Source organism: Ursus arctos, unplaced genomic scaffold (genome assembly GCF_023065955.2).
Source record: "Ursus arctos isolate Adak ecotype North America unplaced genomic scaffold, UrsArc2.0 scaffold_3, whole genome shotgun sequence".
Taxonomy (NCBI): domain Eukaryota; kingdom Metazoa; phylum Chordata; class Mammalia; order Carnivora; family Ursidae; genus Ursus; species Ursus arctos.
Genome location: NW_026622985.1, coordinates 47,769,067 through 47,782,892, shown reverse-complemented (window position 1 = coordinate 47,782,892; position 13,826 = coordinate 47,769,067). Strand labels below are relative to the sequence as shown.

The 13,826-nt window shown below is 37.4% G+C and overlaps 1 protein-coding gene across 13 annotated transcripts in view; it reads right to left on the bottom strand.

Annotated features, from left to right (window-relative positions):
- Nucleotides 1-13,826, bottom strand: part of HDAC9 (histone deacetylase 9) — a 906,012-nt gene that overhangs the window by 522,466 nt on the left and 369,720 nt on the right. For all 13 annotated transcript variants that reach the window (XM_048213039.2, XM_048213041.2, XM_048213042.2 and 10 more), the window contains one exon: nucleotides 5,326-5,388. In XM_048213039.2, the coding sequence (XP_048068996.1) occupies nucleotides 5,326-5,388 (63 nt within the window). The remainder of the gene's footprint in view (nucleotides 1-5,325; nucleotides 5,389-13,826) is intronic.

Below are 13,826 nucleotides of genomic sequence, written 5' to 3'. Positions count from 1 at the left end.
TACCCATTTTCTCTATATTTTAATAACTCTTGCCTGGATGGACCATTGGATTACACTTCATTTTGAACTTCAAAGATTTTTCTTCATTATCTTCTGTCACTAAATGTTGGAGATTCCTGATAAGCCTTCTTGAATCCCATACATTCCCTCCCTCCCACCTTCCCCCCACCACAGATCTTTGCTTTACCTGCTGAGCCCCTGAAAAATTATTATTCAAAAATCAATAAAAAGTCCAGTTAGGATATGACTCTGTGATGAGCATTTGCAGCAAACTGTCCTTAAAGAGGAGAGCCCTTTCAATCTACAGATTTATTTTTTCTTTTCCAATGAAATAATTTTTCATCTTTTCCCAAAATTATCTTCTGTTTCATTGCTTTAGAATACCAACTTCAGGGATATAAATAATCTCTTTGTTATGCTGCCTTTGTCTTTCTTATTAATTGACTTCTTTCCAATTGCTTGAATCCATTTTCCTTTTTCATTCCCTGTGATTGTCTTAAACCTTTCCCCTTTGTTGGTAAAGAGTTTCACTGGTGTCTGTTCTGCTTCCTGCTATTTCTAATGAGTATTTTTGTTCTATAATTACCATGGTTTTTTCATTTTCAATTTTGTTTCCCTAGATCTAAAATATCCTTTTTCATCTCATGCTATTGTTTTATCATCTCATCTTTGAGCTCTTGTTTTATGGAATTTATGTTCTTATTAAGGAGCTCTATTTGTGGGGAACAATTATTAGACAATTCCATGGATTCAGTAAATTGATGTTTTCTTCTTGGTGGAACATCTAAGATGAATTGGAGAAGGGTATTTCGTTGAAAAGAACTATGGATTGTGTTCCCAATTTAGAATATTGTTCTGACGCCTTCGTTTCTCCAGAGAGGCAGTGTTTGTTCACCTTCCTCCATTTCGCTAGTTTCTTTTCCAGAATCATTTCTACTATTTCTCACTCCCAAGAAATAACAATAACAACCACCACCACCGCCACCACCACCACCACAAAAGCTGAGGTTATCTACCCAGTGTGCTTCTCTTCAGATTTGAGAATGTTAGTGAGAATATTCAGGAAGTTGTCATCTTGTCAGTGAAATTCTTAGGAGGCCTAGGATGCAGGCCCTGTCAGGTTCTCTCTGTTGGTATCAAAAGCCCCCAGTTCAATTTTTCCCTTGACTATTAGTTTCCAAGATATGTTAGGTCATATGATATGTTAGGTCATATCATGAATACTGCACCCATGTGTGTGTACACATGTGTGTGTGTAGGGTGAGTGTTTGCCAGCTTATACCATTCTGGAATCACTTTACTATCTACCAATGGTGAGAAATTATGTAGTACATTTTCAAATTTCTCATCTTCAAAATCAAAATCCTCATTTTTAAATTCAGAATTTGGGTTTATTTTAGTCTTCTGAGGGGTTTTATTGAATTTTCTTGCTTAATGGACATAACACATATTCCACTGGTGTCGTCCACAGAAATATACAATACTCATTCTTATCCCCTTCTTCAATGGACCTATTTATAACTAGCTTTCTGATCACTATCTATCAGATATTCAAATTGATAACAGCCTTGTAAGTGAAGATAACTTGAGTTAGAGAACAGCAAAACAGTAATTACGGGAAATACCAGAAGTGATTCTTGACATGACAGGAGCATTTCACAGACTTACATTTTCATAATTAGATTCTGCTTTCCAAGTAGACATAAATGGCTACTGAATCTAAAATGTTCCTTTCCCCTTGACAATGCACACCAAAGGGAAAAAAAAAAAAGATTTTGAAAGGGTGAAGATATGTTTTCCATAAAAGAAATTCAGGATTTAGATTTAAATGCTTTTCTTTTATACCCTAAAATAAGAATACATAGTAAAAATATGAATTTTCCTTATTTTAAATGTATTTTACATTAATGCTGTACAAACTCTAGGAAATTCTTTTATAGTAATCATTCCAATATTGTCTGGACAGCTCTGCTGTCCAACATGTTAAGCAACATGCCTGGCAACAGGAGAACACCCCAAATTCTGCCAGCTACTGCTAAGTGACCTGAGTCAATATTTGTACATGCTTCAGTTTCTGCCACAGTTATCACTTATATTGGCCCACACAAGCCACAAAAGTAGAGATTGACCTAGCAAAATGTGTCACTCATAATAAATTCCAAAATTCAATATTATAGAGCTTTTTAACTAAAAACACATTAGCAGACTGTGCTGTAGAACCTAGTTCTACCTAAAATGTCTTGCCTTAGCTGAGTCAATATTAGCAAAAAAAATGTAACTATGTAAAATACTTGCAATTCAACAGTCTATAAAGAACTCTGAAGAAAATCATCTTTATTAATGCACAGTATCCAGTTTAACTAAAATAGCAAGTGGGAACTTCAAAGCAATAGCTAACAATAAAACAAAGCTTTTTAAAACAATTAATCCCAAGAAATCTGCTGTTGGGGTTTCACTGTTCAATTACATATTCTGCAAATTCTTTGCCTTTGATTATTATGTAATGAGACATTTTACAGAACACACATGCACACACGTGCATGAGCGTGCGCACACACAGATACAAGCTGCTCTGATTTACAGTCACAATTTGCACAAGGAAAGGACTAGTACTTATCAGACCAGAAAAACCAATAAAAGTAGCTGAAGTATAAGATAACCAAAGAAACCTTACTATCAAAACAGAACATCATTGTTCCATGTGACACACAATCCAATTCATCTATCTAGCTTGTTCGGCAAGACAGAGCATGGTATTGAAGAGCCAGAAGCCCAGGTTCATTCACTAAAAATAGTTATAATAATAGTGAGTCTGCACTTTAATAACATGTTGTTACATTTGAACCTCATAAGAATGCCAAGAGGTAAACAGTAGGACATCATCATTGTTCAGCTTACAGATGAGTAACCAGTTATACAACTGGCGCTTGCTAGAACACAGAGCTCTTGACTCCCAGAGCAAACAGCGTTCTCGCTACCACTCTGCACTCCAGACAACTCTTCCAGATCCAAAGACTCCATCAATTCCTATGTGTATTAATCACATCCATGCCACTGGTCCAAAAGGGAGTGGAATGAAATTTGTTGATAAATTAAGATAAACACACCCCAAATTTAGCAATTAACTTAAAGGAAAACCCTACTGAAATGGGTCACCAGGATCACCATCACTTCCTCCTACTGGTACATCTGTGATACTCAAAGTTTACTTCAGCTTAGATTTGCACATGAGATTTTAAAAATTCTAATATCCAGGTTCGTTCCCATACCAGTTAAATCAGAAACTCTGGGGGTGTGACCAAGGCTTCAGTATTTTGTGAAATAGTCTTGATGACTCCAAGTTTGAGAGCCAATGCCTCAGAGGAAGTACGTGATTAAAGACTGGGGGAATTAAATGTAAGGCCGTATCATATTAAAGAAAAGCAAATGTTACACAACATGGTAGCACGGATGCACGTGATTTCATGTTTCAAATTTAAAAAATAAAACAGAACCTGGAGTTTCCTTATGTATTTATACCAGACAGGTTTGGGAGTTGATGTCAATCTACATCACTTTTCATTTAATAGTTGGTGCTTAAAGGATGCTTCCCTTCCTGTAGAACTGACAATAACATGGACAGTCTCAAGCACTTCCCTGCTCAAACATATTATTGCTTTAATGTCAGGAAAGGGGCAATCTCAACTGAAAAATGGAGTAAAGTTACATGTGATTATCAAAGACATTAGAAACGGTGAGGATTGCGAACCCCTGTAGCCTGTGGCAAGAGGTTCAGCGTCAGCAGCCAGTTCCTGCTTGAAAGGCACAGCTTTGCTTCTGCCATGTGAAAGAAACATTAAACTTGTTACACAGAGGTGAGGACTGAAAGGATGTAGTACTGAAAAGATCCCTAAAAGAGTCACTTTTAAAAAGTCAATCCATATTTAAAAAATAAAAGGCTAAGTTAAGTGACTAGTTCCATTTGAGACACACCAGCTGACCCCTCCCCAAGCTCTTGTCAACTTTACAGCCACAAAGATAATAGACGATAATAAACCATATTAAAACTCTTGTACGGTTGCTTCAGGTAAGCGGACACTCCTAATTAATATAATTCCAGTCATGTAAGTGGAAACATATCAAATTACACAAAATTGATCTCTCACTCTGAGTCCAAGAAAAAATCGGGTCAAGAGAAGTATCTCAAAATCATCGCAGCTAACCGAGGTTTAAAGAAAACTTGCTTCAAACACAGATCCGTAAATGGGAAGGTGCTCAGCACTGCAACAGAGATCCTGCCAACCTGTGGAATATTTCTTTCACATCGAGCTCTACCAAGCAAACGCTGCTTTATGTTGCATTCTTTGCGTGGAGATCTATGTGGTGACCTAGAATTACAATTAAGCCCACAGAGGGACTCAGAAGATGTGAGGGAGAACTTTAAGCCAATTTAGACGGAAGCATTCCGAAGAGGACGGAAATAAAAAGCCCAAGCCCCCAAGCTTTAGGAACTGGCTGTGGGATTAAATATGAAGAGCAACAATTACAACTAAGTGATATTGCCCGGAGAGCCTGCTCTTTTCACAAACAGAAATTGATAACGCTGACAAGCTTGATCTCCTCAGCACATCGCCTTGAAGGTGCAAGTACATAATGCTGGAAAACCAGAATCTGTTACTGTTATTCTTTCAATGGTTGCACCTGTGTGTAACACCTTTATGTGTGTGCTGTGCCGTCCACCTGCCTGACAATGCTAGGCTCTCCAAATGTTTTTCAAGAAAATTAAAATAACCATCTGCTAATAATAATTTTATTCCATCCTAAATAGTTTCATTTTGGGCTGATGAGAAAAAGCCACATTAAAACTACCTTTGCAACTCCTAGCAAACACATTTCAGAAGGTACATCTATAAATAGATGTGCTTCTGGATGCACGCTGTAAATATAAAATCATCGGGCTAGCGCAGGCTGCAATTTACACTGAAGCTCCAGTATGAACTTACCTGATTTTTAAAGTCCCATTAGAATAGCTTGCAATCAGTACAGATCTCCTTCTTCTAGTTGCATAGTAAGGCAAAGCACCCCCAACTACATTTTACTTATCTCAGTCCCATCCTTCATCGGAAGCTTTGAGATTTCATTCAGAAGCTGTCGTCCCTAAACACTGAATATGCACAGAAACGGTAATGGAAGGGATCTAAGTTAAACCCTACAGACGCACCAAGAAAATAGCAACATCAACACCAAAAAGCAGCAAATCCTTGAGAGGTGCTTTTTCTTAGCTGCATTTCCCAAGTCAGCCTCCTTTCACACATAAAATGTCTCAGTTATGGAAGAGGATCTTACCTGAGCTGATCATACTGTGCATTCTCTGCTGAGCCAAGAGCTGCTCTCGTCCAGCCACCCCATCTGAGGAAAAACACGAGTCACTCTCGTAAATTGTCTGCAGCATATTCCAATCACTCTTACTTCAGCTACATGAAAGATTCATCGCTGCTCAGTGCACGGGCCCCAGGAGCTACCCTCCCTGGTCCTCCCTCCTCCCTTAGGGGAGGCAGCAGCCGACCAACTTCAACAATGATTTCCTTTCTGTTAAGGTGGACATACACTTTTTTAAAAGATCTGGACACTTTTCCTGTGTTACCAACCTGTGTACAGAGCAGAAAGGACCAACTGGATGCTATGGCTCTCTGGAGTTTAGGTTATCCCGGAAACTAAAAGCAGGTGGGAAACAGGAATGTGCTTCGGGGTTATTGCTTTGTCAGAATAAGTAGAAAAATATTAACTCTACCCACGAGAAAAAGAAACCAATTAAACCTGGCTTATAGTTCTTCAGGCTGCTAGAGTTTCGTTGCAAGCACCCTCAGTCCTGCAAGTGGCTTCAGCCGGTGCCCTTCTATCTGTTTGTGTGTGTCTCTTCCCCCTCTCTGGTCTCTCTCAGCTCAAGTTGGCTAAAGCTAGTGATAATCCATTTGCATATGAATCAACAACGGCATGGCCCACAGGCACAGAAATAGAACAATGGTCGGCCTGAGCCAAAAATAGGTCAAGCATGGCCGAGTGATTGGAGCCTGCATTAATGCATTTAAAAATACCCCAGCAAACCCAGCTGTCCAGCCTCTATCTTTCAAACCATAATTCTCTATTGCAGGGCCTTAAAAGCAATTAACTCTTTCCTCCCTCCAAGCTTGCTTTACACACTGTATTTCCACACTGGCGATTCGCCTCCAAAGAAAGGCAGGCATAAAAAAAAAATTAAGAATCATAATTCTAAGAGGGCAAATGCACATACATTTAATTTCATTTTATTTTTATAGTATGTGTTTTTGGAAGAGAGAGGAGAGAAGTGCAGAGCTCTGTATTGGTTCTAAAATAATACTGGAAGCTTTTGCTCATAATGTGGTTTCTGCCTCACCCACGCACAGCAATCCTGGTGTTCTATTTTTGTTGCCTGTTTCTCTGGCTACACTGCAGTTGGCTGTAGCACTAGAAGCTTTTCTGCCTTCTAGTTTCAAGACTGACAGGAGATTTAGTAGAGGTAGTTTCAGAAAATAAGCACACCCCAGAATAAAATGTTTATGAAGAACTCGCCTGATTTTTTACTTGCTATTTATGTAAGGCAATTGTCCATTTCACAAATCCTAATGTGATCTTAGTACCACCTCTCAATTTTATTGCATCCAGTTTCTATTCTATCAAATTAAAAAGGAAACATAGCTCAGATCTGAAAATGTTCCCTCTATTTCAGCCTCTCAGGCTAAATTCAATGTGGAAAAGAGAAAGGAAAAGAAAGTGTTGAGTCTGTCTAATGGAGAGAGGCAGAACCACTGAATGTATGCACCTGTAGATCAACCGATGAATATGGTCAGTCCCCAACTAGGAATATTCCGCATTCAACTCTATCTGAAACACAGACCAGACTTTTCTGTAGAAATAGCTTTTACAATAGTTGATAGGCTCCCAGACCAACACACATTGTGGAATTCACCTGTACAGTAAACGAACTGTACTATACACTACTAAACATTCTATAGTCTCTGGTGTACGCTTACAACATCATTTCTCTATGAGAAATAAATTCTGCGTCACAAACCGGGTTGTAGCATCTAGCCACTCCCAAGGGTACACCCAAAAGTGATAATCCACTTGTAGTGAGAACTCTTCTCGCTTTTCTAAACTCGATCAGCAGGGAAAATGTAGTTCTTAACGCATTAGTAGCAACAGAGAAGGAAAGGGGAAAAGCAGGGTGTTTCAAGGTTCCCAGAACAATCAGATGAAGGAAGGATCTTGGTCAACCACAGAGTGTGGGGCAGGGGAAAGAGAGCAAGGAGACTGAGTTGGGGTAGAAGGGAGGAAGAGCGTTAAGTCATTAGGCAGATAACCCACTGCCGAAGAAAGTGGCACTGAATTTTCCTTCTTTCATAGATTAACTTCTACCTCTTGCAAAATTATATTAGGACTGATAAGTTATAAGGTTTTTAACAAAGAAGTTATTCCAATGTGCATGTGACTTAAGTCAAAACAAGAAAATCTTATGTTCCTGTCAGTCAAAAAAAAAGTATTTTATTCCATTTGATATTACAACTAAACTTTCACTCAGTTAAGAAATCAATATATAAAATTCAAGAGATGGAAATATTGTGGAGCTGGCAATTTACCTCAGGGATGATGGACCCAAGCTTTGCATTTTAGACCTGGGGGGAAATTTAGAATTTGCTACAATGGTGTTCAAACTCTCTGTCCCTCAGGATGCCGTGGGACCTGTGAGTCGACTCACAGTGCTCTCCAGAAGAGGTTCCTGCCTTGAACCAGGACAATCTCCCTTTTATTTGTTTATACCGGAATATGCAAGAGTTCTTTTGAACAGCTTCTTACAGTAAGAAGAAAATAGTTGAAATCCACTCATTTAGGACAAACGAGCTCCCTTTTTAGACTCGAAGAAAGTAAAAAGGGTGTGCTGAAGGTTACTAAGGCTGTAAAAGCACTCATTAATGAAATTCTGGCTAAGGAGATCTGCTTCGTCTCGGGCACGTGGTCTCTAATGCAGCAGGCTTCCCATCACATTCTCAAGTCTGCATCCTGCCCCTCACGAAAATGATGCAAATAATTATCAGAGTTGTTCAGAAAAAATTTTAACTTGATTTAGTGATGAAAAATGGAACCACCCAATGTTTCAGAGTGGTTTTGAACGGAATATGCAAAACTAGTGAGAAACATGTAAGAGGAATAACAAAATCCCACTAATGACATAATATACATCTTTTGTCATTTTAAATTTAAATTATACCCTCAAACCGCAATTGACAAAAACAGACTCCCAGCTTTCATCATCATAAAAAATAAAATAAAACTCCAAAAGAGTGAGTTAGTAATTATCTTATTTCTCAGAGGTTCCAGGAAAAGGCGTTCCACATAAAATAGTGTAATGTGTCTTCTTCATGTTGACCAAGTTGTTCCGCTTGAGATTCATTTACATTTCATCCCTGCATTTTTTAGTGTTTTTCCCCCCATTAGCAGTCTTGTCTTTCACCTCTTCACAATGAAAAGTTAGTTTTGAGTGAAAAGACATTGGACGCGTATCATAAAATAGGTATCACTTGTTTCTCAGAGGAAAAATAAGCATCATTAAAATCACCACCAGGTATATTGTCTACCATAGTCGCATTAACCAACAACTTAAATATTAAGACTGTTGTATAATTCCTCACATCATCTCAACAATGTCAGTAAAGAAATGTCACTAGGTTCCTTTTTGGGCATTTACAAAACCAGCTTTACTGACTTGGAAAGAACGATTTTAAGTTCCATTACATAAAAACCATAACAAGCTAACTTAAATGCCAGGCTAGAATAAATAGCCATTCAAAAAAAACTCAATATAATAAACATTAATTTAATAAAATGTTGGAAATTGATCTAAAAATAATTTTACATTCATTTTACACTCATTCAATAATTTTTAATATTATCTACTGTTGAAAAATGAAACCACTGTCTAATTGTTTCCCAGTGGTTTTAAACACAATATGCAAAACTAGTGATAAATATATAAGAGAGATACCAAATTGATTCAAGATATTCAAAAGCAATTATGATAATCCCAATTCTTTTTATGCAGGTATATAGGCAAGACAAAAAGATGTATAAAAAACTCGATATGGCATCAAAATATTTCCTGAAATATCCTTAGACCCTGAGCTCACAATGACATTTTCTCAAATTAGTCTTAGATGATGACTACAGATCCACTGGAAAGAAGCAAAGAAGGTAGTATAACCTGATTTATTCTAAAACACTAAGATACCCTCTGCTCATCTGTGATCAGACACAGACTTTTCATGCAGTATCAAATCCTATGATTCTGGAATCTAGATGTACTAAGATTTAAAACCTGTTTGCCTGGGGGCGCCTGGGTGGCATAGCGGTTGGGTGTCTGCCTTGGGCTCAGGGCGTGATCCCAGCCTTCTGGGATCGAGCCCCACATCAGGCTCCTCCCCTATGAGACTGCTTCTTCCTCTCCCACTCCCCCTGCTTGTGTTCCCTCTCTCGCTGGCTGTCTTCTATCTCTGTCAAATAAATAAATAAAATCTTTAAAAAAAAAAAAAAGATAGCTGAATTATTAAAAAAAAATAAAAATAAAAATAAATAAAACCTTTTTGCCTGAAATATTAATTGTGCTTTATAGGAAAGCTACAAATTCCTCACCAATACCTGGAATTCCTCACTCGTTCCCTGACTCATTCACGTTGCTTCTCCTCCCATCCTCACATTTTTCAAACTATTGTCACAGCAATAAAGTTAATATATACTTGCCTGCAGGCAGCAGACTTGGTTCCTATAGACTCCCAAGGAACAGGAAATACAGAGTACAGTGTACTAATTTTTATTTCTAATTCAAATAGCTTATTTATCTGAATTTGCTATCTCTTGGCGGAACATCGCCAATTCTTATTAGACAGTGGATATTCAATTTACAAGTGATTTCTCTCCAGTGAAACAACCGAATTGGTTACCAAATGGTCTTCCGATAAGGAAATCTTGCCTGGACCCAAGAGCAGGTAAAGGGTTTGGGAGAACACATCAGCAATGAAATTCCAGGGAGACTGTTTTATATGAAAACAAAGCAACATCAACAAAAACAATCGTTGGCCTTGATTTGATTGATAAAAATTTCTTCTCTAACTTTTCCCTTCAAACGGGATGTGTTGGTCCGTGATTTATGCTATTTCCATGGGATTACAGAGCATCAGGGTCACCCGGGAACTTGTTAGAAATGCAGCTTATTGGGCCCTAACCCAGAACTACTAAATCACACACTTTGGGAGGAATCTGTATTTTATAAGCCCTCCAACTGATTCTGACAGACAACAAAGTGTGAGAATCAGTAGATAAGATCAACCTTCCCAAAGCAATGATTAGATAGCTAAAAGTATAAATGGATAAAGTATCTTTTGTGGGCCCGATTTTAAACTAGCCAGTATTAGGAGAGAACAATTTTTCCAAGTGAAAATCATTAAACTAGCTAAGAGACTGATGAAGACCATGAATTTTCAAGGTATAAAAAGGGGGATCATCCTGAAAAGGATCTCTTCTCTGGCAGATGAGACCAGCATTATACACTTAGGATGATAGGGATATGTGCACAGCTCTTCTTCACTAAACTATGTTGTACTAGGTTCTGTTTTTCTAAATATTTGCCAGTCGCACGTCAGCCCCTCTCTGCAGAGCTCAGAGCAGCCCATCCAGGAGGAGAAAGTACTATGATATAATATTCTACATGTACTATTTCACTGTCATTCATTTTACCATAGTATCTTATTAAAGCCTCAATAATTAACTTCAAATCAATAATAAATCACAATTTAAAAAAGCTAGGTGCATGTCTGAAAAAATTATCTTTTGTTGAAATCAAGTGAAATGTAATTGCACTTTCATTTTTTGCATTTATTTTTCTTGCCTTGTGGATAGAATAACCAGTGAAGAAGGTCAGACATCAAACTGTAGCAGAAATGATCTCACATGGATCCCTTAAGGTAATCATCATCATCTAGTACAATTTGAGCAAACAAAGTATTCAATATCTTTTTTTGTAGTATTTTAAAGAGATTAGCACAAAGAAATTAATATAAAAACGCATTCATAGGTACTACACTTTGTAGGACTGGGTCTAGTAACTGCAGTGATGGCAGAGTTTCTAGAGAAGTCTGGTTATCAATTGCATTGGCTCATGTCCACCTGTTCTATTGTTAATTGGTAGATTTCATTGATTATACCATTCTGACTCAAAGTTCTGAAAGAAATATAGCTTCAGACTCAACCTTCTCTCCCTGCAAAAGTCACCTGAGAAACTTACAATATAGTATTTTTTATACTTTGTATCATGGTACTCTAAAACTATCCCACACAGAAAAACTATTTCATATTAGTGTATGTACCAATATGCCCAAATGGACATATCAGTAAGCATCAACCAGAAATCTTGCTTTTGCTTTAAATGGCAGGCAATGGTTCACTCTGGTAATTAAACATCATTTTCTTTTTTAACAGCATTGACTTTGAAATACAAACCAACCTTGACTAACCTATTCTACGTTTACTGAACTATGTATGTATAAGATATTTATGAGATCAGAGACTCTCAATGGAAATCTTAGTTTCAAGACAAAACATTGTTTTTGGTTACAGGGCTATGAAAATCAAAATTGTGAAAGGAATCCAGTTAAGTAAAATTAGCATTCTGATCTTCACTATTTGGTATGCCTCAAAAATTTAAGTTTATATTATTCTACTAAGTAGGTGTCCTTCTTATATAGCCACACCTTAATATTTATCATCTTATAAATAAATGGGATTCTGATCACCAAAAATCAATAGTGATACCTAGCACCTGAATGAATACTGTATTTGAGAGCTATGATAAGACTGATTTCCACATGCTAATATAAATATAGCAGACATCGAAAAAATCAACCCAGAAATGTCATTTCTTGCCGCAAAGGTCAAGCTGATATTTACCATAGCAAACCACTACCTATCACCAACTTAAATCAAGAGAATGCCAGAATGCGTGCCACTGAAAATAGCAACATTTTTTTATATTGCAATTATATTCTGACTTCATAAACGATCTAATTGGATGCCAGCTACCATATTTAAGAAATAGCAAGCGCCCAACGCTTATTTTTTGACTGATCAAAAATATTTATAGCAATGGTGTATAACTAAAGTACAAACATTTGCAATTAGCCATATCACTAAGTTTATCAGACATCCCATGGGTAAGGAATCTTTCCTATTTCAGGACTGTTTCGTGCAACAGATTTTCTTTTAATTAACATTTGATAGATATTTTTCTATCCCTTTATTTTCATCCTTTGCATCCTTTAAGTATGGCTTTTACAGACAGCATATACTTCTTTTTTTTTTTTTCCTTTCATCCCAAAGAAAAGTCTCATATTTGGTAACTTCATAGAAGGAAATAGTGGCCCTCGGTGGTTCATCATCTTCTCAAGAGCAAAAAAACACCAGTAAGTCTATTTCACCTTTCAAACTTGTGCCCATACCTTACTTCCTTGGCAAAACTTTCGTGATCTAAGCAGTCATGAATAGAGAAGACCTAACTCTATCCTTACTTCTATCATAACAGAAGTCATTGTATATTTCGACAATTGGGTTATATACCTGTTCCCCATGCTAGGCATCAGTAAGTCAGGAACAGAACCATCATTCATCTCCATGCCTACTGCACACCGCCTAGCAAACAGTAAGCACTCTATACAATATGGGAACCTATGTCAATACACATGATGTGTTTGATTTTTCTATGCTTCCATTCATCCTTATTTTCACAGGTTAAGTGTCAGGCAAACAATTTTTATCATCTTCTGCATCAGCCATTCCTATCCCACCAGCCACCCTCCCCCAAATCTATCTCCAGACTTCGTTTTCTTGTCTCAAGAAAGGTGACCTCACACACCCAATGCCATCACCCTGGTTAGATAAATATGATGATTACATCACACACAATTCTTTTCAGGACAATATGGTAACGATACATAAGTTTTGTATCATCAATATAACACAGAGAGATTATAAATTCTACCATGCTTTATTTTCCTAGGAGTAAACACAGGAAATTTGAAAACTCAAGATCATAGAGAATTTACTTAACACCTTTCCATTTCTACATTGAAACTATTTTTTACTGAAAAGGAGTTTTGAAAATGTTCACAATTGTTCCTGTGCTCTTGAGGCTCTCCTGGACTCTTCTAATGGCCAGCTTGGCTCCAGGACACAATGAAATGACTCATCTGAAAACATCAAAGGTCTAATCAAAAAAGTCCCACTTTATATTCTCATTGACTTGAAGAATTCCCTTTCAGTTTTAAAGAGCTCCTACCTGGTCTATGTCTTTTGAAGGAGGGGCCTTATGTTCACATATTTTCTAAATCAAAGAGAGATATATTCTGGAAAATGTGGAAACTTCAGTGTCAGATATTAAGCTATACTTGACTCATGAAAACCATAGAATATCTTTCATATGAAGGGCAACTACATAACACTTCATACAACGTGACTTATTGGATGGAGGAGGGGCTCTGGATTTAGACAGAATTTGACTTGAATTCTACTTCTGTCACTTAGTAGTCAGCTATAAGCTGTACAGCTTGGATAAGTTACTTAACCTTCCTTAGTCACAATTTCCTCACTTTAAAAATATTACCCTTGGCCTCACACTCACTTATGGAGCACCAGAGCATGGGGCTGAAGACCTTAAGAGGAAATGGGGGAAGAAAAAGGCTGAAAGAGAACAAGGCCTCTATAGTTACCATCTGAAGAAAATATTG